The sequence below is a fragment of the Pipistrellus kuhlii genome, unplaced genomic scaffold, assembly GCF_014108245.1.
Source record: "Pipistrellus kuhlii isolate mPipKuh1 unplaced genomic scaffold, mPipKuh1.p scaffold_m20_p_2, whole genome shotgun sequence".
NCBI classification, from domain to species: domain Eukaryota; kingdom Metazoa; phylum Chordata; class Mammalia; order Chiroptera; family Vespertilionidae; genus Pipistrellus; species Pipistrellus kuhlii.
Genome location: NW_023425515.1, coordinates 160,882,274 through 160,907,513, shown reverse-complemented (window position 1 = coordinate 160,907,513; position 25,240 = coordinate 160,882,274). Strand labels below are relative to the sequence as shown.

General features: G+C 54.5%; 1 protein-coding gene across 1 annotated transcript in view; it reads left to right on the top strand.

Moving 5' to 3' along the window:
• Window positions 1–24,689, top strand: part of TRABD2B (TraB domain containing 2B) — a 199,213-nt gene extending 174,524 nt beyond the window's left edge. Inside the window, exons 5-7 of the mRNA XM_036446383.2 lie at window positions 5,882–5,972; window positions 9,181–9,450; window positions 19,306–24,689. Of these exons, the coding sequence (XP_036302276.1) occupies window positions 5,882–5,972; window positions 9,181–9,450; window positions 19,306–19,534 (590 nt within the window). The 3' untranslated portion in view covers window positions 19,535–24,689. The remainder of the gene's footprint in view (window positions 1–5,881; window positions 5,973–9,180; window positions 9,451–19,305) is intronic.
• Window positions 24,690–25,240: the final 551 nt, after the last annotated feature.

The window sequence follows — 25,240 nt, the reverse complement described above, 5'->3', positions numbered from 1 at the left end:
GGGAAGGCCTTTCTTCTTCCCTTCCGTTGACTCATCTGGGTCCCTCCTCGCTGATCCCTTAGTCTGGGTTCCACCCCTTTCTCTTCGGCCACATAGAGTCCCTCCTTCCTTGCATGGATCATGCTACCTGTCTCCTCTCCACCCTGTGATCGCCTTGGAGTGGAGACATGTGTTTCAGGCCCTGGCAGAAGACTAAGTGCAGGAGGTGTCCTTTTGGTCCAAGCCCATACCTTGCCCTGGGCTGGCCCAGAGAAGGAACAAGGAAGCTCTGCTAGATGAGAAGCCCCCTGGGGGCTCCCCATTGCCCGTCCTTCCCCTGGTCCCTCCATTCAGCCCTCCTGTCACACTTCCTCACGAAAACAAACACCCCTGTCGCTTGACATCCGGCTGCTGCTCCTGGCAGCTAGATTAGCATTTGAAAGTTTCCCTTGCATTAATTTCAGACGGAACATAAATATGGGCTCAGGATCCCTCTTCCAGGAGGAGAAAACTGGAAACCCAGTGGACTCACGGGAGAGAAAACATGTGTGCTGGCCGAGGGGAGCCCGTGTTACTTTGGAGCTTTTGTGGGAACATCTGGTCCTCCCCTCCACCCGGCCCCCCAACAACTGTCTTGAAATTACCCTGTTAATTGGCAGGTTGTTCTTGCTGAGCGCTCACACACTTTCCCTCCGATCTGGTGAACCTTGGAAGGTACACATGTTTCTGACAATTTCCTGCCCCCAACACATGAACTCGGGATCCTTTGCAGCCGCCAGGACTTCAGAACAGTGTGCAGGGATGTGCAGTGGTGAGTGAGGACATACATCGCTACACCTCTTACCAGCTGTGTGGCCTGGGCAAGTTGCTGTCCCCTCATAAGTGGGGGGACCTCAAAGGCTGCCATGAGGTCATGGAATAAAACAATGTGGGGAAAGCCTCGTGTACCCAGGGGGCTCACTAAGTAGGAGCTTGTGTTCGGGTCATCCGATGATGAAATCATAGAGGTGGGAGGGCCTCTGGACCATTTGGGGAAATGGAAGCACATAGCAGACAATGAAGCTGCCCAAGGTCACACAACCAGATGGCTCTTGAGCCAAGTCTTCTGTCCTAACCCAACAATAGGATTCTTCTCTCTTTCTGTGCTGGAGGGTCAATTGGGGCTGTTGGGCGGTGTCCAGCCTGTGCTCACTGAGCCTGGTGCTCTGACACAAGCCTGCTTGGGCCCGGGAAAAGAGGAGCCCTTTTCTTTGCCCTAAAACATGGTGGGACTGTGCCCCCTCAGAGCAGGACATCTGCCCGTTTGTATATGAATGTCCTTTACGTGGCAGTCCGGCTTGCAAAATCAGTGAGGCGACACCAAAGCAGCCCCACATTCTCAAGATCTTTACTCTTCCCCCAGGCCTTTGCTCCTTGCATCTCTCTCTGAATCCCATCCTGGGAGTCCTGGCTACCTGAGTCCCTCTTCCAGGAAGCCATCCTGATGTCCTCAGTGGGTTAGTCTCTCCTCCACCATGCTCCTTGTTTCCATTTTAGGGTTCCTCTCTCCTCTCTCCTCTTTCAGCCTTTCTCTCTGTCTCTGTCTCTTTGTATCTCACTTCCCCATCCTTGCCTCTTTCTATCTTTTTTTTTAAATATATTTTATTGATTTTTTTACAGAGAGGAAGGGAGAAACATAGAGAGCTAGAAACGTTGATGAGAGAGAAACATCGACCAGCTGCCTCCTGCACAACCCCCACCTGGGATGCGCCCGCAACCAAGGCACATGCCCTTGACTGGAATCAAACCCCGGACCTTTCAGTCCGCAGACCGAAGCTCTACCACTGAGCCAAACCGGTTTTGGCTCTTTCTATCTTTTAATCCCTGTCTGGGTGTCTCTCCTTTGCCTTCTCTCCCACCATTGTCTGTGTCGCTGTCTGTCTCTCATTGCCTGGGCCTGGGCCCCCCTCTCCTCCTCTCCACTGTCTTTCTCCGCCTGGAGCTCCTTCTGTCTCTGTAAGCATCTCTGTCCCCTCCCTGTCTGAGGCTCTGTGGGCCCCACCCCCACTGTCCTCCTCTTCCCTCCTTTCCTCACACACGTGGCCTCTGCAGATGAAATGGAACGTGCCTTCCTGTAGAGAGCTGGCCAGAGCACAGCTGTCAGTGCTGGCAGGAGCTGCTGAGCGGTGGCCAGGAGACCCGGGAGCCTGGGCAAGCCATTCAGGCTACCCCGCAACACCGGGCCCCTTTGGAAACTGTCCACACCTTCCCACAGGTTCCAGGATGGGTGTGGCACCGGTCTCAGAACTTCTGGTCTTGGAGGCAAGCCTAGGCCCTGTCTGCCAGCCCTTGGGGACAACATGCACTGGGCCAGGGGCAGGTTCAGGAGCCAAGCTCTTGGGATTGGTGGAATCTGCATGAACAACACCAAAGGGCCGGCACAGGCTGCAAGCGGAGGGGAGGGGATCATGAGCTCAGGCCTCCTGGGGATTGGATGAGATCATGGAAAGGATATGGAGTAGCAGTTTTTGTCATTCATTCATTCAATAATCATGAAACCGCCACTGTGAGCCAGACTTGGGCTCAGCCCTGGGTCAGAGATGAATCAGGCATGTCCCTGTCTTTGCACAGTCTCCCATCCAGCAGCTTGTTGGGAACATGCTCTGACAGAGGCAGCTCTGGGTATGGGAAGAGCATCCCAGCTGCAGCGAGGATGGTGGCCTGGCAGGGACAAGGGCAGGTGGTGTGAGCAGTGATTTCAGTTCTGCATGGTTAGGCAGTAAAATCGGGGGGATCCTGATGACTGAATGGATGGGGATGAGGAGGAAGAGAATGGAGTCAATACAGGGCCCATCTGATTGTGTTGGTTCTGGGAGATGTTAAGTGGAGATTCCAGCAGGCCATTGAACAGAGCAGGGGCTGCAGTTCCAGAGGTCAGCACTGCATGGTAAACTGACACCATAAGGTGGATGATTTGTCCGCAAACTGTGAGGGCTATGGACAGAGTTCCCAGGGTCCCCATATTTATTGAGCAGGAGAAAGAGGACCCCCACCGAGAGGACAAACGGAGCAATGAGAGGAGCCTGGACCAGGGAAGAGCGAAGTTGTGTGGTCCTGTGAAACCAAGTCCTAGAGAATGGGATGGGTTTGGGGTGGTGGGAGTGAGTGGCTTGCATGTGTGGTCCTGAGGCACAGCCTGCCTTGGAAGGGCACCTCCTGGAGCTGTGCAAGGAGCAGCCTCATGCCCAGCCAGTGTGGCTCAGTGGTTGAGTGTCGACTTACGATCCAGGAGTTCGGGGTTCGATTCCAGGTCAGGGCACATGCCTGGACTGCGGGCTCAATTCCCAGTTTGGAACATGCAGAAAGCAGCTGACCAATAATTCTCTCATCATTGATGTTCCTCTCTCTCCCTCTTCCTTCCTCTCTGAAATCAATAGAAATATTATTAACAAAAAAAAAAAAAAAAAAAAAAAAAGGAAGAGCCTCGTGCAGGGAGGGACAAGAGGAAGAAGGTGAGAGTGAAGGTGGCATACAGAAGGAGGGGATGGCAATTTGAAAACATCCTTTCTGATTGCTCCCAACTTCTCCAAGTACCTAAAGTCTTCTATTTGGGGTCTTACGCTGCACAATTAGGGCCTGAAATGGCGGCGGTAGAGGGAATAAGTGGGGCACCGACTGGACACTGAAAAGTTACTGGAAATGAAGTCTGGTGGGCATCCTGTAAGGCCTGGTCCTTGCTAGTGCCCCTACGGCAGCCCCAGGGATGCTACTTTAGGAGCAGCTGCAAGGCCCTCAGTGAAGAGTCCCTGCTGCCCCTGTGCAGCCTGAGGTGGCTGTTTTCCCTGGTAGCGCTGAAATCCTCTGGGTGGACCATGTTGGGCCTAGAAGCCTGGTCTTTAAATTTGTCTCCATGGAGACAGGGAAGGGATTGGCTTTGTCGCCAATGGTGGATTCCAAGAGCTGCTAGCAAGGAGTTCCTGCATCCGATGCCCTGGAGGCTGCACGCCCGTCCCCCTTCCCGCCCAGTCCTGCTCTGGGACAAGCAAGAGTGGGGATGAGCCTGTGGCCTCAGGCAGGGGCCAGCCCAGCCCATCCACTAGAAGTGCACGCTGGGCTATTCAGAAAGGCGTTCCCTCCTCTGCCTCCTTAGGGCTTTAGAGCTGCCCAGGTGGCCAGAGGGAGCTGTGGCCAGAGGAAGATGTGCCTATGTGACACTCAGGAAGACAGGCTGGGCTCAGAGAAGCCACTTGCTCAGGATTAGAGTGGAGACCCGCAGCCTTGGCCGGAACCTGGGTCTTCTATCCTCAACGGCACTGGGTCAGGACCGGTGCCTGGAAGGGCCTGTGGCACCTGCTTTGTCCGAGTGTCTTCTGCAGCTGGCTTCCCAGAAGCCTCACTTACCTCCTTGTCTGTGCACATGCCATTCCCCCTACCTGGACAGCCTTTCTTCGGTGCAAGCCCACTCCCATCCTCACCTAGCCAACTCTTATCCCATCCTTCAGCCAGCATTGCCACTCCAGGAAGTCTGCCCTGATCCCAGGTTGGATCAGATGCCTCCTGTGAGCTTCCTTCAGCAGAGTGTTGGTGTCTGGATCAAAAGAGCCTCATTCTTGAGCCTGTGGGTGCCTGGAGTAGGCCCTACCTGTGCACACTGTCCAGCACTAGGTACACTCTTGCTCCACGTTTGCCAGCTGGATAGATGGGAAAAGGGGGAACAGAAAGGGAACGAGGGAGGGAGGGAGAGCACACTTTCCTAAAGGTCTCTGGAGTCAAAGCTTTCTTCACAAAATCTTAGAGCTAGGGGAGGCCATGGGTTTCATGTAGCCCACTTCCTCGTACATGGAGAGAAAGAAGGCATGCCAGCCTCATGAGTTTGTTCAAGGTCTCAGGGTGAGTGTAGGGAATCCCGGCCCAGTGATCTTAGGCAGTGGTCTAGAGGTGGCTTTCAGGGACCGTGGTGGGCTGGCTAAAGAGATTGCTGGATGGGGAGATTGCTGGCGAGTGTAGAGCCAGCCGGTGAGGGACTACGGGCTCACCCTCTACTTCAGCCACGGGGCAGCCCCCACCTGTCTTCCTCTGTGCTGGAGTCTCTCCTTTCCCCTGCAGCCTGTCCACCCTCTGTGCTCAGCCCTCCTTGGGGCTGTCAACATGCTGACCTCCCAGCTTCCCACCTGTCACCACCCGTCACAGGCAATTACCGTACCGTGCGGGGAGTTCCCCCAGGTTCCGGGATGAATGGTGAGCAGAAGGGAGCTGCCTGTGGGCACATAGGTGGGGGCACCAGGGCCCTCCACCACTCTACCCACACTGACCAGGTTGAAGAGACTGAAGACCAGGGAGCAAGAGAGGCTCAACAGGGTGCCAACTTCCAGCAGCCACTGTGTCCACAGTCCCTCGGTCTCCCGAGAGTCCTCTTTAACCTTCCTAACTGGAGCCTCGCTGTGTTCTCAGACCTCAGGCCTGCGTCCCACCGAAGGATGGTGGTACCTGCTCAGCTGGGCTGTGGGTTATGTGATTTAGACTTGTATTCTCAGTTTCTAGCACAGGATGGCCTCAGAGCAAGTGCCTCATGAATGTGCCGCCCGCCAATGGAGTGCTGTAGGCTGCCCCTACCTACACAGTCCGGGCTGCGTCAGCTTCATGGTATGAGGCACAGCGATGCCTGCAACGGGACACACTGAGCCTTCACTGCATGCTAGCACTGTTCCTCCACAGCCACTCTGGAGGTTGCTATCACAATCGTGCCCACTTTACAGACGGGAGGACTGAGGCACAAGAAGGTACCACCAGAGCCAGGATTTGGACCCAGGAAGGTGGCATCAGGACATCTTCCCGACATGCCAAACTGCTCGGGGCCTCGGCTTTGACATAAGTCACTGGTGTTTTGGCACGCAGCTGAGCCCACTTGTCTCTTGTGTTCCAGGTCACTTTCTGGGGAACAACACAGTCATTGACGTCCTCCGGCAGGCGGGGCTGGAGGTGGAGCACACACCCGCAGGGCAGACCATCCACAGGTAAGCAGCGGGGTATCTGCACCATGGGGCTGGCTGGCCTGCTGCTGGAGGTCCACGGGGCGGGACTGACAGTGGGCTGCATGGCGGGCTGCCCCCTGCCTCCCTGCTCAGGCCCTCTGGTGAGATGGGGCCTTGTAAGCACTGGCCTTGACCAGGCACCTAAGAGAGGAGAAGCTAGGCTGGAGGTGAGGAGACTGGACAGGAGGCTGAACAGGAGCATGGCCTTGGCAGGAGGGAAGGGTGGCTGGCCTGGCAGAGGTGGTGGAATGGGAGGAGGGTTAAAGTTGGAGAGTGGTTCAGGATTTGGAGACTGGTGATCAGGTGGGACGGAAGGGCTCTGTAGGATGCCTGGGTGGCTGCCTAGAGGACTTGGGGATGCTGGGGCTCTGGTCTGAGATGGGGCCACGGTCAGGGTGAACGATGGCTTAGCATCTTTCCTGTATCTCAGCCGCACCCGCACCTGGTCCTCACAGTTCCCTGACCATACTTTTCCCCAGTGCTGCCTCTTAGCCATGCCCATCACCTCAACTGTCTTGCTAGAACACACCATTCCACTCACAGAGTCACATAATGGCATCCTCTCTTCCGTGGGGGGTTCCTCCCAGGAGCTGCCCAAAGGCTGGGGTCAACTGGGTCCCTGTGTGGCCCATAGTGCCAGCAACAGGCAGGGAACCACAGAAGTGTCAGCATGCTGGGCAGCTCCGGCGTCAATCACAGGATCCTCGAACTCAGGGGTCCCATGCAGCCTATGCTCCGCCCAGCCTTTATGAAAGAACTCTCCTCACCAGCCCACGAGGGTGACCATAGTGTGATTTGGACCCCCGTCACTGACGTTACAAGACCCAGAGTCCAAAAGTAGCCTGAACGATCATAGTTAGTGTTTGTAGCAGCTCACTGTGTACCAGGATCTAAGCGTTTCTAACTCACTGGATCCTCATGATGTGTGGTAGGAACTACGAGTGTCCTCATCTTAAAATTGAGGAACCTGAGGCCCAGAGAGGTGAAGTCACCTCAGAAGGGTGCACAGCTCAAGTAAATGGCAGTCTAGGGCCTCCCTGACCTCCTAACCACCCCCTGTGTCTGATCTGGGGGTCAAGGTGGACTACAAACTTCCTGGGCTCCTTCCTCTTCTCATCTTCTGAGCCAGCCTGACAAGATTGCTCTTCTTGAACATTTAAGCACAATACAGTCAGACGATGCTAGGCTGGGCAGGCATGTGTTGAGGGGTAAGAGACAAGGGAGTCTTGAGGACAGGGTATTCTTCAAGCTCCCCCTTCACCTTGAAGCTCATTGTATCTGAGGTCAGGTTAGGGATGAGGGTGGGGGGCAGGCTGGAGAGGCCGCCTCAGCTCCTATTCATCTAGATCCCAGGCATTAGAGGAGGGTCCCCTTCTCCTCGCCCCACCCCCGACTCCTCACCCCAGACCCAGTTCCTAGGGCTCTCAGCCTGGTCTCTGAGTGCAGACTGAAACCCTGTGGGTGGAGTGAAGGAGCAGGGCTGCTGTGGAGGGCCCAACAATACAAGCCATCATGGCCACAGGTGCTTCCTGGAGCCATCTTTTTGTCTGCCTGTTTTGAATTATCTCCCCAGCATCTGCGGCATCTCCTGGATCCTGGGAATCTGGAGCTGCTGTGGGGACTGGGGGTGGACAGGCTGAGCTGATGGCCTTGTCCCCCTCACCCACTGTGCACACAGGAGTGCCGGGAGGGTACAGGCTGCTTGCTGCCCTGGGGGCCACTTAACCTTTGCAGTTCCTGAGACCATGGCCAACTTTCTCCCAGAGACAGATGGCCCCTTGGGATTCTGTTTGGGCCACAGACAGGAGAGAATAAAAGCAGAGGTGCAGAGGATGCGCCCAGGCTAAGGGGTGACTGGGCTCACCTCTGTAGGGAATGTGAATTACTCACACGCAGGTGGATGTGTTAGCGCCCGCTACAGCCAGGCTCATTTGCTTGCTGGCCAGCATCACAGAGAGGCTTATGTGCCAGGCATGTGACCATCCTCGCGAAGTGAGTAACATTTCCACTCCCGTTTTGCAGCTGACAGCTGCTTGAGACAGTTGTGTCATCTGTCCTTAGTCACACAGCCTGTAAGTGGCAGAGCCAGGATGTGCACCCATGTCTGTCAATCTCCACTGCTTAACACTGTCCTGCCTCCCTGAAAAGGTGCTCAGGGAAGAGTGTTAAGTGCATGAATGGGTAGTTGACTGAATGACACAAGCAACAATGTTAATATTTAATTAATAATATTTTAAATATATGCTTATTGATTTCAGAGAGGAAGAGAGAGGAAGAGATAGAAACATCAATGAGAGAGAATCATTGATTGGCTGCCTCCTACATGCCCCACACTGGGCACCAAGCCCACAATCTGGGCACATACCCTGACCGGAATTGAACCATGACCACTGAACCACGTTGTTAATTAATAATCAATAATTAATAATTATTAAGTTAATAATTAATAATCTAATTATTGATAAATGTTATTTATTACATTAATATTTAATAACTATTAAATATTGTGATAATTACTATTAAATTAATAATATTAATTACCTAACTGTTTCAGCTGCTTACTATTTGCCAGTCACCTACATAATCCCAATGGAGCTATTACAGGTATAGGCTGTAATATCCCCATTTTACAGAGCAGGAGACTGAGGCACAGCAGTTAGATAACTCACCCAAAATCCCTCATCCTGAACTTGTTGAATAAATGAGACCCAGGACCAGGGACACGGCTCACTCCCTCCCCTCCTAGTAGTCTGAGCTCAGACATCACTGGCAGCAGCCGGCAGTGACCAGACCACTTTCCCCACCCCCACCCTCTCCCCTGTCTCTGCTTGGTCTCCCCAGCAGTCATCACCATCTGACATCCTCTATGTCTTACTCTCCATTTTCTGCTTCAGATTGTTGGCTCTACTGGTAAGAGGGTAGGACTTTGTTTAGGTCACTGCTTCTGCCCAATTCCTAGAAAAGTGCAAGGTAGATGCTCAATATATATTGAATCAATACATGAAAGAATGAGTCTAAGCTCCGTCTCTCAGCCCTGGACACTGGTTGTCCTGGGTTATCCTCCCTGGGTCCAGGAGAGGCACGCTAGCATCTTCTCTTGCCACAGCAGCTCACCCATTGATTTGCACCCCCGTCCCACGTGAATGACACGCTGCAACATGTGAGCTTCATGAGCTGTTGCCCTTTCCAGCCCTGCCGCCAGGAGCCCTGCACCGCCTCCCGAGAGGACCTCAGCGAGCCCGGCCCCCGTGACCCCTGCTGCTGCCGCCCCCGCAGCACCCTCGGTGACCCCCACCGCCCCGCCTGAGGAGGACGACCCAGCCCTATCCCCACACCTCCTGCTCCCCGACAGCCTCAGCCAGCTGGAGGAGTTCGGGCGGCAGAACAAGTGGCACAAGAGGCAGAATAAACAGCAGCGGCCGCGGCAGTTCAACGACCTCTGGGTCCGCATCGAGGACAGGTGAGTGGGGAGGGGCAAGCTGTGCGGGAAGCTGGGCATCTCTCCAGGCAGCCTCAGGCCCTTCGGAGCCGGGCACACTGTCACCCACAAGCCCTGCTTGGGGGGCCCGGCAGGTGAGTGCACAGCAGAAACCTTAGCGTCGGCTTGTTCCCATCCCCAAAGGACCTCCTGTTCCTCCTTCAGGCTGATAGAGCACACGCACATCTCACTTTTCATTGTTATCCTCGGAATGAGAGTGAGTGTAATGTTCTTCATTTTAAAGGCGAGGGAATAGAAGCTTCAAGTGCCATGAACAAAAGTCTGCTTTGCCCTTGATTGCCTAGGATGAACCTGGTGTTCAGAGCGGGCTCCATGGGAGCCAGGAGGAAATGGAACAGGCTGGCTACATCCAAGGACATGAGCTCCCTGTGCCTGAAGCTCTCAGTGGATGACACCCTGGCAAAGAGGCTGCAAGAGAGAGATGGCAGAGGACATCTGGCACCCTGAGGCTGTGGGCTCTGTCTGAGCAGGGGACAGGGAGTTCGTGATAAACCTCTTTAAAAATGGGCAGGTGCAGAAATCCCTCTACTATACCGATACCTCCCTGTCCTCTGCCTGAGTGACCCTCCCCCACCCTGCACCACATCTGCCTGGCTATCACCAAACTCCTCCTGCCCTCCCACCTCTCCTGCTGCCGGCTCAGTACAGCACAGTCTCCCTAGATTCCACTTTGGGGCAAGAATCTTCATATTTGGTGAACAGCGTCCCCAGGGCACCCAGATGTCCCAGGGAGTGACCATCAGTGAGAGGCAGAGACCTTCTCTCTGTGGGAGCCGCACCCTGGGCATCGTGCCCCCACAGTGGGCCCTCGGAGACGAGGAGTCTCCATCTGGACCTCCTCAGAGTTTCCAGAAAGAATCACCCTGGGCCCTTGTTAAACACATTCCCAGGCCCCACTGCAGACCCCCCTCCCCCCCGAATCAGCATGTGCAGGGGCCTGGAGAGCCGCGTGGTGAATGTGCACGGGAGGTTCTTCTGAGCAGCTTTGGAAAATGCAGACCCCGTTCTGCCTTTACAGATGTTGAACCAAGGCCCAGGGCAGGGGCTTGGCGGGATCACCCAGAAATCAGGAGCTGCCTCCTGCGCAACGCAGGCATGATCTTCCAGGTCTGAGTCATCGGCATGAAGCTGACATAGTCCAGTCCGCTCTCTTAACGTGCTGGGTGTGCACGATCTTAGAGAGACTTCCAGCAAACAAGAGTCGAGTCCATTGTTCCCTGGGCTGTGTGTTGGCTTGAAGCGCCTGATGTGGGTTCCTGGGAAATGTACACTGCAGAGCCCTCGCCAGCCCGGCCTGCCTGGGCAGAGGCGCTGCTGCAGCTGTATTGGCTGCAACACATTCGACTCACGTGCCCAGCATGGGCCCAGCATGGCCGCCCCCTTCAGACGTGGAGCGAGGGCATGGGGTTGCTGAGCTGCTTCCTGCAGCCTGGGGAGGCCCCGATGCCCCCTAAAGTGCTCTGATCCAGCGAGCCCCGCAGCCCTGATCAACCTGCCCAGTGACCAGGAGACCCAGCCAGGGGCCCGTCCAGTCCCCAAGGTGACAGGAGGCTGGGCTGTCAACTTCAGCAGGAGACCCCCAGCCCCTAACCATGTCTGAAAGGTAAATTTGGGCAAATGACTCCAAAAACAGTTTCCTTTTCACAACACGTAGCTCTGAAACACAGAGCCTGGTTTCAGGAGAAGAAAACAGCTTTTCTTCCCGGTCCCAACAGGTAAACGACGGTTGGGTAACGTTCTCCCATCTGGTTGGGTTGGAGAAGGAAGTTTCCACCGACAGGCAGCCTGTTTGTTGAACGTTTCCCTGCTTCTTAGGGAGCAGGCCTGGGCTCCAGGGCAGCCTGGTGCAGGTGCAGCTCCTGTGGCTCCAGGTCCTGCTCTGTCCTCTTCAGGTTCCCCAGTTCTCCGAGAGGAGGCTGAGGAGAGCTCCCTGGGAGACTAGGGCCTGTTATAGTCCTTCTAACCAAACTATTTTCTTTGGGACTTTAATGTCATTGTGTTTTCTCATTTTCTTCCCCCTGAATCCCCCTAGAGCCATCCCTCTTCCCATCCCCCCCTCCATTTCCTCCTCCCATCCCTTCCTCCCATTCCCTCCTCTCCACTGTCTCCTCTCCATCCCCTCCTCCCAAGCCCTCTTCCCATCCATCCTCCTATCCCTTTCCCTCCAATCCCTCCTCTCCACCTTCACCTCATCACCCCCTCCTCTCCATCCCCTCCTCTCTGTCCCCTCTAACCCCTCCTCTCTCCACCCTCTTCTCATCACCCCCTTCTCTTCATCCTCTCCTCTTTACCCCCTCCTCTCCATCCCCTTCTCTCCATCACCTCTGACCCCTCCACTCCACTCCCTCCTCTCCATCCCCTCCTCTCTGTCCAGCTCACCTTCCACCAGGAATCCTGCATCAGGGTCCTAACAGGCTTCCTGGTCCTAGCACATTGCTGCCCCTCAGCTTCAAATTCTTTGTAGTCCCACCACCACCATGTTAACTTCCTGCAGTTCTGCCCAGATGCAGTGCCTGCCACCCCTTTCCTGCTTACCCGCTGCCCCTCCTTCCAAGGGATAGAGGGCTCTGTTTGTGCCAGGCTTTGGGCTGCCTCTCTATGGACCACGTCAAGCCCCCAGCTCCGCCTTTGTACTTGCCTCTCTCCTGGCTGGGGTGGGGGGTGCCAGTGGGCATTTGTGAGCTCCTGCTCGGTGCCAGGCACTTCTATTCACCATGTCCCTCAGTCCTCTCAGGAGCCCTTGTTTGATGAGTAAGAAAACTGAGGCTCAGCGAGATCAGGTAACACAGAAAGTCAGGGGTGGAGTCTGTCTAATGCTAAGGGTCACAGTCATTCGCCCACCATGAAGATGCCCTTGCCACCCTCACCTGGCAAGCATCTCCCCGTCCTCACTGAAGTCTTCCTTCCTGCCCTAGCTTTCCTGCTGCCCCTCCCCTCGTTCCTGTAGCCCCTGTGGGTGTCTGATCCTGAAGTAGTCACACAGACTTCGATTTCTAGATTGTGTTTCTAGGCTGGGAGCCCCTGGGGGCCAGATCTGGGTTGGACTTCTGTGTGTCCCTAGAGGCCTCGAAGAGGGTGTGTTGAGGGAGAGGAGGGGCGAGAGCCAGGGGAGGGGCTGCAAGCGCCTGGGCAGGATACCACCTGGAGCAGGCTGGCCTCCCCCTGCCCCTCATTACCCAAGATGTAAACACACGGGAGGAAGTTTAGAGAAGCAGCAGCCCGTGGCAGGATGATTTATGGGGACCCGTGGAAAGCGCCGAGCCTGTGGCCGCAGATGGCCGCACGCCGGCGGCAGAGGGCTCCATGTCTGAGAGCCGGGCAGGGCAGCAGGGCAGGGCCGTTCCCGGGCTGGCCTTGAGCAGAGCATCGCCCAATGAGCTAGGATTGGTGGCAGTTTCTCTTTTTGTGCTATTAGGGCCTTGACTGGTCTTTGAAGGCCATGCCAACTCTGTGGTTCTCTGAGTCCACAGGGTGTGTGGAGGGGGAGTGTGTGTGTGTGTGTGTGTGTGTGTGTGTATGTGTGTTTGGGTGTGTGTGTGTGTGTGTGTGTGTGTGTGTGTGTGTGTGGTGGGGTAGAGGTTTGGATGAACAAGGAAGCAGGGTGGTGGGCCACCAGGATTGGAAAGACAGTCATGAGGGGGCAGGTGCTGCAAGAGCTAGGCATGGCCTGAAGCAAGAGGGCATCAGTAGGTGATGGACACAGAGCATTGGGTGTGCCACCATGTAGAGGCAGGGGGTGCAGGACAGGGGTCATTGCCTTCTGGCCCTCAGCTTCCCCTGAAGTTTGAGCTGAGGACCAGGGCTCCAGACCCTGGGCTCTGAGCGGACTCTGCACCCCTCCTGCCAGCCAGCTCTTCCTGCCTGAAGCCCTCCAGTTTTGCTTCCTCCTAGCCCAGCCCAGCCCTCTCCCTGGGCAGGGTGGTCAGCTGGAGGCCAGGACTATTAGAGACAGAAGATGCCCCCTGAGAAATGGGAAGCAGCTTCCTCAGTGAGTAAAAGCACAGACAAATTCAGGTAGAACAGGATGCTAAGCCCTGCACCTCATACTTGCTTTGAGGCTTAGATGGTCAATGAGATGGTGCTTGTAAAGTGGTACCAGTTGTCTCCAGGGTTGGTGGCCAGTGGTGAGCCTTTGACTCTCAGTGACTGGTCTAAGATGCTCCCCTCACAGCAGGAGCTGCTCATGGGCCTTTGGCACATCGAAGACTCACAGCCTTACCCCCTGAGCAGGAGCTCATTGGCCCCAGGCGGATGCCCAGCCCCATGTGAAGTGCCGGTGGGGACCAGAGTAGGAAGAGGCTCAGGCCATGGCTGGGCAGGGACAACTCCCCACTATGTTGCCTGTGCTGCCTGCGAAGGGAATCAATCCCTGAGGGCTGGGGGGGTTGGGGCCCTGAGGGTCAGAAGTGACCCTGGAGTCTGAGGGGAGTGAAGAGACTTACTTCCCACAGAAAACCACACGGCCAAAGGGGTAGAGGCTGCCGTGGACCTGAGATGCCGGGATGCTGAGCTGCAGGCAAACCAAATTTTTTTTTTAACTTTTCAATTACAGTTGACATTCAATGTTACTTTCTATTATTGTAGTTTCAGGTGTACTGCATAGTGGTTAGACGATTTATATAATTTATGAAGTGATCCCTCAATAATTCTAGTACCCACCTGGCACTATGCATAGTTATTACAATATTACTGACTGTACTCCCTATGCTGCACTTTACATCCCCTGGACTATTTTGTATCTTCCAATTAGTACTTGTTAATCCCTTCACCTTTTGCACCCAGCCCACGTCCCATCTGGCACCCTTCAGTTTGTTCTCTGTATCTACGAGTCTGTTTCTGTTTTGTTTGTTCATTTATTTTGTTCTTTAGATTCCACCTGTCAGTGAAATCAGACCATATGTGTCTTTCTCCGTCTGACTTACTTCACTTATCATAATATCCTCTAGGTCCATCCATGTTGTTGTGAATGGTAAAATTTTGTTCTTTTTTATGGTTGAGTAATATTCCATTTTATATATGTACCACCTTTTCTTTACCCACTTGGGTTGCTTCCACATCTTGGCTATCGTAAATAATGCTGCAATGAACATAGGGGTGCCTGATTTTAGAACTAGTGTCTTGGATTTCTTCAAATATATACCCAGAATTGGAATTGCTGGGTCATCAGGTGATTATATTTTTAATATTTTAAGGAACCTCCATACTATTCTCCACAGTGGCTGCACCAAATTCATTCCCACCAGCAGTGCCCTAGAGTTTCATTTCTTCCACATCCTCACCACCACTTGTTGTTTGTTGACTTATTGATGAAGCCATTCTGACGGGTGGGAGGTGATAGCTCATTTTCATTTCTCTGAGCATTGGTGACGTTGAGCATCTTTTCATATGTCCATTGGCCATCTGCATGTTCTCTTTGGAGAAGTGCTTATTCAGGCCCTCTGCCCATTTTTTAATTGGATTGTTTACTTTTTTTGGTGTCAAGTCATATAAGTTCTTTATAAATTTTAGTTATTAAGCTCTTATCAGATATATCATTGGCAATATATTCTCCCCTTCAGTGGGTTGCTTTTATTTTGTTGATTGTTTCCTTTACTGTGCAAAACCTTTTTAGTTTGATGTAGTCCCATTTGTTTGTTCTTTCTTTTGTTTCCCTTGCCTAAGGAGATATGTCAGAAAAATATGTGACCAAAAGGAAGGTCAGAGAGTTTACTGCCCAGGTTTTCTATAGTCACTTACATTTCTGCCCGTGTTTGTTGTGCTTGGCTCAGAGAGGCCAGGCCCGGGCTGGAACCATAGTGAAGGGATAGCACTGAGACCTCCACCCCCAACATCAGGGCCACCTGGCACCAGGCCCTCCAGCATTAGGATCCCCTAGCATCAGGGCCACCTGGCATTAGGGCCCCCCAGCACCAGAGCCCCCTGGCACCAGGCTCTGCTGTCCCAGGCTCCATCTCCCCTTGTCTTCTTAGAGCCTTCTCAGAAGCCACCCAGGACACAACCCAGCCGCCCCTTGCGTTGGCAAGAAAGCCACAGCCCCAAGATTCCCATAACCCAGCCTGGGTGGCTGTTGGAGACCCTCTGATGCCAAGATTGGCCACCTGCTCCAGGAAGACCTGTGAAGGGGCCATGGGGGACAGACAGCTGGCACTACTCAAACACCAGCCTGCTTTTCTGTGCTTTATACTTTGGACTTCAACCTTCTGGCTTCTGCTGCTAGAAAACACTGAAAAGCCCAAGGCTCCTTCATTGTACACCTGGGGAAACTGAGGCCTGGAGGACAGGACTTGCCCAGAATCACATGGCAAGCAGGAACATAGGGAAGGCTAGAACGGGTCTGTTGCCTTCCCCTCAGGCAGAGAGTCCTTCCCCACCCCAGAGGCCCCTCAGCTCAGAGCAGACTGGGCCCCTCGGTGCCAGCCGTCAGCGGAGCCTTGGAACACTCACAGTGTTTGATTTGGCTTTGAGGCCACTTCGCCATGAGATACTTTTCCCAGCATGGGTCGGGGTGGGGGGTGAAGAGGGTCTGGACTCGGGAATAAGCTCTGTGAGCAAGGGAGGTGGGCATTCGGAGGGGCTTTCTGCCCCCGCCTGCCGCCTCCCCCCATTTCCCTGGGACTCCTTCCAAGCAATAAACCCCACTCCACTCTGGCTCCGAGCAGGAAGAGAGGTGGTTGCATCTTTGGTTTTTCAAAGTGTAAAAGCAAATGCCTTCAGGTGCTTTGTGAGACAGTTTTCATAACTCTTATTGGGTCTTCCTTCTATGGCCTGGGCCCCCACTGCTGCTCCAGCACCCCACCCAGCACCCTAGGCTCCCTCCTGAGGTCAGCCCTTCTCACCTTGCTGCTGCTCAGACTGAAAGGACGGGGCAGCAGTGGCGAGGAACTTCCTTGGCCTTTTGTGTTGTATGCAGAAATGGGGGTCCTTTTCTTAGAAAAGAAAGGGAGGGAAGGTTCTGAGGCAGTGACCCTGCTGGGCATGGGTTTTCGAGGTCCCAGCAGGAAGCAGGACACTTCACCCCAGGCCCTCCCATCGCACACTTGCTCCTCTGCACAGTGAGATCGGCACCCAGGCCGGGTCAGGCTGGATAGCAGACTGCCCAGGACACATCTGTGTCCTAACCTACTTCCGGCTCAGTTTCTGCATCTTGGAAATGAGGACGATAACAAAGGCACACGCCCAGCATCCGACACATTGTCTGCCAGCACGTGGGAAGTGTTCTATGAATGGAGCATGTTATTAGTAGGGGAGACACATGCAAGCATATTAGTACTGATGACAAAAATAGCCAATACCATGTAACATATGTGCCTGGCATCATTCAAAGCTCTTTACAGAAACTCATCCTAACCTTGTGTGCCCCGTAGGTACCTGTGACATAATGTGATCAGTGAGAAATGTACAAGATTTTATGGGAGCCTGAATGCTCCCAGGGGCATTGAGGCTGCAGGACAAAGAGGCTCCTAGGCGAGGGGACATTGAGTCTGCATTCGAAGGAGAGTAGCATTCGAGTGGGAAACTGGCCACAGAACATTAGATGTGCCTGGAGAAGGTTGGTGTGTGCTGAGACGTGAGGTCAGCCGGCCCCAGACCATGACCATTCTCCAATGGCCTGAGGCATGGGATGGAGAGCACAACAGGCCAGATGTTGTGAGTTATAAAGGGCACTCAAAGCACATGGTCTGCCCCCTCCCTCCAGTTCCAGGAGCACGTCCCTCTGTCTCCTGTGCATGGCAAGAGTGTGCTCCCTTCTCTCCTGAGAACTTCCTGCAAGGACCTGGCCCTTGTGGTCGGAGCAGAGTAGAAGAAGAGTAAAGACTTTGCTTTGAGCAAAAGTCTAGACCCCATTCCCAAAGCAGAGAGTCCAGCCCACGTAGGGGCAGGGCAGTGCTTGGTGACCACAGGCTGCCCCACCCACCAACCCCAGGCTGAGGCTGAGCCAGGCTGTGTCCCAGGCATCCAGCCGCATGGCTGTGGGGCAGGGCTGTGGCCATGATGCTCAGGGATCTCGTCCAGGTGACTGTGGCCTAACTTTGGGACCTTGTACCCAGCACATGGGAACTCTGGCCGGGGGGGGGGGGGGGGGGGGGCGCTTCCAAGAGACCCTGGGGGTGAGCAGCCTGTCTGGGAAGGAAAAAGTGGAGCAGTGTCTCCTATGGAGGAGGCTACCCACAGAAAAAGGTCCCCATCATGGCACACAACGCAAACATCTCCCAGAGAGGGGCAAGCTTCCTGTCCACCCGCAGGTACTGTGTGTCCCCCGCCTTGCATCCTAGAGCAAGTTGTGCCTTAGTTTCTTCAGAAGTAAACTGGGATAACAGTGGTACCTGCCTGTGGGGTTCTTGTGAGAAGCGCTATATGCTAAGGGCTTCACACAGAGCCGGCACTGGCCCTACTCTGTGAGCACCTCTCCATCCTGCTGGGAACCCCTCAGCCACGTGCAGGCTGGACTTGCTGCCTTCATAGGGAACTGCAGAGTCACCTTCCTAGCCCTGCACTGGAGTGGCCCTCTGTATCCCCACTGTCTCCACTGTCCCCTCACATCCTTGCCCCTCTGCTGTTTGGGGCTTGTTGGACCCTCGGCCTGCATGTCCATCTGCCTCCCCCAGCCCAGGGTCCATAGGGCAAATGTGCCCACAGCTTCTAGGGCCAGCCCCTCCCTTTATCCCTGAGCCTCCCCTCCCTATGCCCTCTCCCTTCCCCTGTCCCTGTCCCTCTATTCATAATTTTCCATCTCTCTTTCTAGGACTTGAACTGTGACCTGCTCCTGCACCTTGCCTGGCCCCCATCCTACCCTTCACTTCCCACTGGCACCAATTCCTTCCGTCAATCTTCTTTTCTTTCTCTCACTCTGTCTCCCTGTCTCTCTCCCTTCCTAACCTTCATGTAAGCTTTCTCGAGCCAAGATCCTTAACCGTTACCTCCAAAGCAGGATTCTGTTTTTATAAGTTCATGGAGAACTGCACCTTTCACTGAAACTCCCTGTGGTCACGCTGACCCCAGGGTTCCTGCCCCGTGGAGGTGCTACCTCCACATCCTCAGTGACCTGGTCACCGCATGGCCCCCGTGAGCCTCCGTTTTCTCCTCTGGGGAAGGGGGTGGTGCGAGCCACTGTGAAGGTTTGTTTTTGTTATTTTTAATGTATTTTTATTGATTTTTTACAGAGATGAAAGGATAGGGATAGAGAGCTAGAAACTTCGATGAGAGAGAAACATTGACCAGCTGCCTCCTGCACACTCCCTACCAGGGATGCCCGCAACCAATGTACATGCCCTTGATTGGAATCGAACCTGGGATCTTTCTGTCTGCAGGCCGACGCTCTATTCACTGAGCCAAACTGGTTTTGGCGACTGTGAAGGTTTTTAGAGGACCAGAGATACTCTCAATAAATGACTGCTGGGATAAGGGAGTGGGGGAGGGGTGGTGTGTGTGTTTTGTGGGAGGGCAATAGGAGGACGGGGCATCTGTATACAAGGTGTGGAGGCGGATGGCCCGACTATGACCCCAGCTACACTTGAATTACACTTTAATTCTCCATAACACTTTAATCCCCTCTGCCTGGGACTCAGTTCTCTTGAGTGGTCACACAAGCCCAGTGGCTCCCAGTGCTCAGCCCACCTACTCCCCCGCCCCCTGGAGCCTGGCACAGGAGGGTGTGTGCAGTCTCGGGAGCTCAGCCAGCCTGCTGTGTGGCTCTGGGCTGCTCACTTCCCCTGTTTTCTTCTCCATTTCATAAAGTCAGATCTGCACCTTCAGGCCACAGCCCGGGATGGGGCTGCTGAGCCGTCACTCAGAGTTCCATGTGTTCTCTCCTTCCAGCACCACCGCCTCGCCACCCCCGCTGCCCCTCCAACCCACGCACAGCTACAGCTCCGGGACCGCCGGGCCCCTCTTCCAGCTCTCCGACCAGCTCCAGCCGCAGGAAGCGCCGGGCTCCACCAGCAGCTCAGTGCCTGCCCACTCCCAGCCGGCCCTGGGCCTCCTCCCTGCCATCATCGCTGCCAGCTTCGCAGCCCCCTTCCTGCTGCACACCTTCGGGCCTTCCTGACCTCGGCTGCCCGTGCAGAGAAGCCAGAGAAACCGCAGGAGGGTCTGTGGCCACACCCCACTGCCCCTGCCACCCCACTCCCAGGGGGGGGGGCTGACACCTCACGGGCAGTCCAGTCGGGATCCGTTAGAACCCTAGAGCTTTATTGTACCCAAGTTACATCTTCTTTTTTGTAGAAGGATCTTAATTTCCCATAGTGCTATGGGGCTCTTTTGTAAAATACGTGTCCATATTAAAAAAGAAAAATGTATTTATTCCACCGATAAAACTATTTTTATGTGGCCTATATCAATTACCCCCTAATTAGTCCCAGCGTGCACCCAGGCGGTGAAGCCAGGCTGTCAGGACTTCTGCGACCTCATGCGGACCTTGGCGGTGCAGCGCCTGCTCTGGACCGGCGGAAGCCTCCCGTGCCTGGATTTGGCTTCTTCCACCGCGGGGACCTCGGAGGGAGGGGCAGGCATACAAGCTTAGCTTTTGTGAAGCTGGATTTGGGAGCCAGAGATGTGAACGCTGACGGTCCTTCCCTCCCGTGGATGCATCCTAGGGCTGGGAAGATACTTTTCGGAAAGAGAATGCTGCTATTTTGTAAACCAAGGCCTCCGGAGCTCTTGGTGAGTGTTCCGACCTAAGCACTGGGTGGAGGAAGAGAGTCGTCGCTGAGGGAGGTGGTTTCCCGGGCCCGTGGGCCTGATGGTTAAACTAAGATCCAAAGAGAGGAAAGTGGTTGCCCAAGGTCACACAGCAAGTGGGAGATCCGGGGCATGAACCCAGACCTCTCTGCTCTGATAGCATTAATCCACCTTGGGTTACAGGAGATGCTACTGAAGTCGCCGCCAAATGGAATGAGCTGGACGGACGGACAGGAGTCAGCACAGAGGGCAGTTTTAGAGACGGGGGTTCTAAGAGTCACGTGGGAATAATTGTAAGGAGAGCCACCATTTTGTCCACTCACTTTATCACTGATCCCCATGCCAGTTCTAGGAGAGGCAACCATCCCCTTTTCACAGGTGAGGAAACTGAACCCCCAAAAGAGGCAAAGGGACTTGCTCAAGGTCACTCAGCCAGGACATAGCCCCAAAGAAATGTGACTGAGAAGTGATGCTTATCTCCTGGCTCAGATTCTGCCACGTTCTCTCTACACAGGGACGCCCCACGGGCCAGCACAAGCTTCTTACTCCGCCAAAGAGACTGTTTGGCCACAGTTGCTCATGTGGGTCACTCTTGCCAAAGGGCTCTTTGTGTGTGCCACGTGTCCCAGGCCCAGACTTGTCTTATCCTAAAGCCAATGAGAGGCTTTTCTGCCAAATAAGAGGCAAGGGAATGAGGGGCAGCTGTGGGAAGCGTGGGGAGACTGGCAGCCAGTCAAACAGGGATAGTCAGGCCACTCCGCCTCAGAGAGACAGACCTAGCTCCTCTGCCCCCGAGGCGATGGCTGAGAAGGCAGAGGACCCTGCCTTCCAGTCCTGGACCCTCATAGGCCTAGCGGCGCATCCATTACAGGTCCTGGCACCGGAGATCAGAAAGAACCCCTCATCTGACCTCTAACTGTAAGAATAACAATCAGGCAGGGAGGGGGTGTTTCCCCAAAACTGCACAGCTGGATATCTGCTGAATCCCAGACCAGTGCTCTCCAGTGTCACTGGCAGTGCCTGCCTAACCCCAGTCCCAGCTGGGCAGCTGTCCCTTCTGAGTCAGTAGGGTCCAGGGCAGCTCTATTGGATGGTCAGAGGTCCCACTGGCATCTTGGCAGGCCTCTGAATTCTTTTTAGCTCAGCCCTGGATGGATGTTTTGGAGCCTGAGACCTGGCAGGGGCTTCAGAGGGTCCAGCCAGCCCCATGGGCACCAGGCTGTAAACCAAACTTGACCCCGGCCAGGGTTTATCCTTGGCAGAAACGAGACTTCCTATTTCTGAGCGGGAAGGGGCTTAGCTGAGTTATAAAGCAGGCTCAGAGGCCTGGGGGACATCAAACACTTCGTGCGGAGCACTATTTGGATGAGATAAGTGTAAAGGAATTAGAAACACACAGGCCAGATTTCCCTCTGCTCGGGGCAGAGTGTGGCATGCGATGTATTGAGATGGAACTTGAGGTTAATTAAAGATGAAGCATTTGGGTAAACAGTCCAGGCACCTGACTGCGTGCCCAGATCTGTGCCAGGCACGGGGCCAGAGGTAAATTAATGCAGTGTGTGATTATCGAGCACACGCAGTGCCAGTCTCCATGTCGGGCCCGAATCTCGCCACCTTCCGGATCTAGAGGAGCTCAGCCTTGAGAGAGACGCACAGCACCGTCCTGGGCTCCTAAAGGACATTGAGGTCATCCTATCCATCCCTTAAGCAGGCAAATTCAGCCCTGGTCTTCCCCAGATCCCTCCTTGGTGCAGTTCGGGGGATTCCAAACTCTTCCCCAGATAAGCACTCAAGTGTTTAAAGGAAGATGGATGTGCCAACAGGTTCGGTGGACGTGTGCCGCCCGGACAGCCAGAGCCAGCGTGGGTCAGACATCTGCAGCCGAAGCGCGCTGATCTCCGAGGACCACCCACTGGCCGGGGTTTGAAATGAACTGAGCTTGCTGTTTATATCCCAGAAGACCCGAGGCACATTTATGGAAATTGAATGGCTGGGGGTGCGTGAATTCTCTCATTCTGGGCCGGAGAGCCTTCATTCCATCAGCGGCCAATCACACACTTGGAAATGCTCTATCCACACCACTGCTGACATCTTTCCCAGCATGTGCTATGTGCTCAGCCTCATAAAATGCCCCTGTTGTTCTGAGAGCATCGTGTACACGTCTTGGGGCTTTCACGTTGGCCTTAAGGCAGGCAGAGAAGATGGATGGGCTGAGACCCAGCAGGTTCCGTACCCTGCCTAAGGTCAGTGGTGGTCCAGATCCCCTGTCTCTCGGGAAACATTACTGACTGACCCAGGAGTTTTCCGGGGCTGGTCAGCATAGCCGTTCTGCGAGTCTTCTTCCAGGCTGCCTGACACCCACAGCAGAGGTAGGCAGGGACCGAAGGTGCACGAGTCAGGCTATCAGGAGCTGCCCGGGCCGCCGAGGGCCCCTCCACCTCTGAGAGTCAAAGATCTGGAGTCCAGGCAGTACGAACACCTGTACTGACCAGCAAGGTCACCCTTGCTCTGAAAGACTATTAGTGAGTTTTCCTGATGTCATCGAATGCTCCATCATCTATGTCATGGCCTCAGCCAGACTTGGGCAAACCTAGAGGCTCCGGGTTCTGTCCTACCTGCCCCGCCTCCAGTCTGGTGCCATTGACATCAGATCCCAAGGAAAGGTCCTCCACCAAAGGAAAGCTGATGACAAACACCGTGAAGGCTAGGTCACGTTCTGCCTGGGAACGGCCGCTTTGATGGTTTCTGTGCCGAGGACAGAATTGGAGCTGGCTATCCTGTTTCAGTGGTGGTGGGAGAAGAACCACATCCTCAGCCTGCCATTCTAGACTCTCCATGATCTGGCCCTGCTGCTTGCCAGCCGCATCTCCCATCTCCCCCACTCTTCGCTTGACCAGACCGAACTGTATTTGTCATTTCTAGGACAGATCAGATGTTTCACACATGCTGCATGCTAGGCCTGGGAAGTCCCTTCTCTTACCCTAACGGCTCAATTTTTGAGAATCAACTCAAATGACACCTCCTCCAAGAAGCCCCCTGTGATTCCTTTGTGCTTTCTAGCATCTAGCACAACACCCACTGAGACTGTCTAATGGCATGTGTGCTCTCTTATTGGACTGTGAGCTCCACGGTGGCAAGAGTCATGTGAACTCATATCTATATCTTCATCTGACACAAAGATGGCACTGAACACCTGTGCAGAAAGGGAAGGAGAGAGAAAAGAATGAAGGAAGGAAAGAAGGAGAGAGGCAGATGTTAGCTTTGCTAGTGGAGTGGTTTGTACAAAGCCAAAGTTGTGTGAGAGTGGGCAGGTGCCTCTGCAGGTGAGTTTCTGTCAGGAGAGGAGTGTGAGCAGGGGCAGTGGGCACCCTGGCTGGAGAGAAATGGCAGAGTTAAAGTCTTGGCAAGGGACTAAGGCAGATGACATCGAGAGCCCCTCCTGGCTCTGTAATGTTCAGGTTCTTTGAACATTGTGATTTTTCCAAAACTTCATCTCAGCAGCCAAAAGAAATCACCCGGCTGGCTGTCTAAACCAATAAGGTTCAGGAATCAGTCCAGCCGTGCGCCACAGTTCTCCAAGAGTCCAGCCAGGCTGAAGGAATTGGCAGGCTTGCCGGCTGCCCCGGGGCAGGGGAACTTCTGGGCCCTGGAGGAGAGCTGAACTGGAACCCAGGACCCTGGCTCCAACCCAGAGCTTATTGCCTTCCTGCCCCAACCCTTGGGGAGGAAAGGGGTCATGAGAGCCCATGGAGCCTCAGCTGGCCCTGGCCCGTCGGCTTCTCCCACCCTTTCTCTGACGGTGGCACTTCCTTCCCTGAGATTCTCTGGAGAGTCCTTCACTTCGCTGGGTGACCTTGGGCAAGTCCCTGCCCCTCTCTGAGCGTCCATTTCCTCATCTGTCAAACAAAGGCCTTGTTTCCGGCCTGAGGTGTTCTGGAGATATGGACAAATGCTGTGTGCAATCTTGGGGCTCCGTGAAGGCGGGGTGCCACTCCTCCCCAGGATCAATGCTCTGCTTTCCTTCCAGGACCCGCAATCTGCTCTGGGCTTGGGAGCATGCAGCGGGCAGGGGAGGAGGCAGAGAAGCTTCACAGGGCCCCTCCATCCAGAGTCCCACTCAGGGGCAAGTGTGCTTTGAGTGGGGCCTGAGTCTCAGAAGTTTCCAGTGGGGCTTTCAGACACCTTGGGCCCCTGTAGCTGGGGTGGCAGGGCCTGGCTCTTGGCCAAGGGAGATTCTGGCCCAGAACAGAGGCCGCCAGAGCCCCGGGCCCCAGTCCTGGGCCTCGGAGGGATCGCAGAAGTTCCCCGCCGGACTTGCACTGTGTGGCACATGCTTCAGACCTTAATGTATTTGAAAGTATCCGTGATGCTGTTCTTTCAATCACCTCTCCCCTGCACCTCTGTGAATTATCATGAAGAGTTCTTTAAGAATATAATAGAAGACAAAGAAAGATGCTATTAATGTTATTTTGCCAAAAATATTTTTGTAGCATAATATATTAATAAAAGACATTATGAATTCAGCAGGATGCATCTCTGTGTGCTGACGGGTCCCCCCTCCTGCCAGAGAGCATGGAGGGAAATTGCCTTTGTTGGGAGGGCCAAGGCCCGAGGCAGCAGTGTGGAGGGACTAGGACAGGCCCATTTTCCATGCAAACCTCAGGCCGGTTCCGGGAGGGTGGTTTGGGCAACGATCCAATGGCTCGAGGGGCCTCATGCCAAGGGGATCCGGATAGCTCTCTCCAGCAAGAATGAGCCGCCCACAGACCTCAAACCTGAGGTCCACCCTCGGGGCCTCCCTTTCTCTTGCTCCCTCACTCTCCAAAACCTATTGATTCTTCGTTATTCTTCCTTTCTCCTCTCTCCATCCCAGTGCTAGAGCCCAGACCACCTCACCTTCCTCTGAGCCACTCACTGATACCCACAGCTGTGTCCCCTCTGGTCCACTCTCCCTTCTGCAGCCTGAGTGAGCTCTCTAAACCGCAAAATGATCGCATACCGTCCCTGCTTTTAACACACTCATGAGCTGGCACAGGCATCTCTAAGAAGCCCCAGCGATGTGCCCTCCATGGGA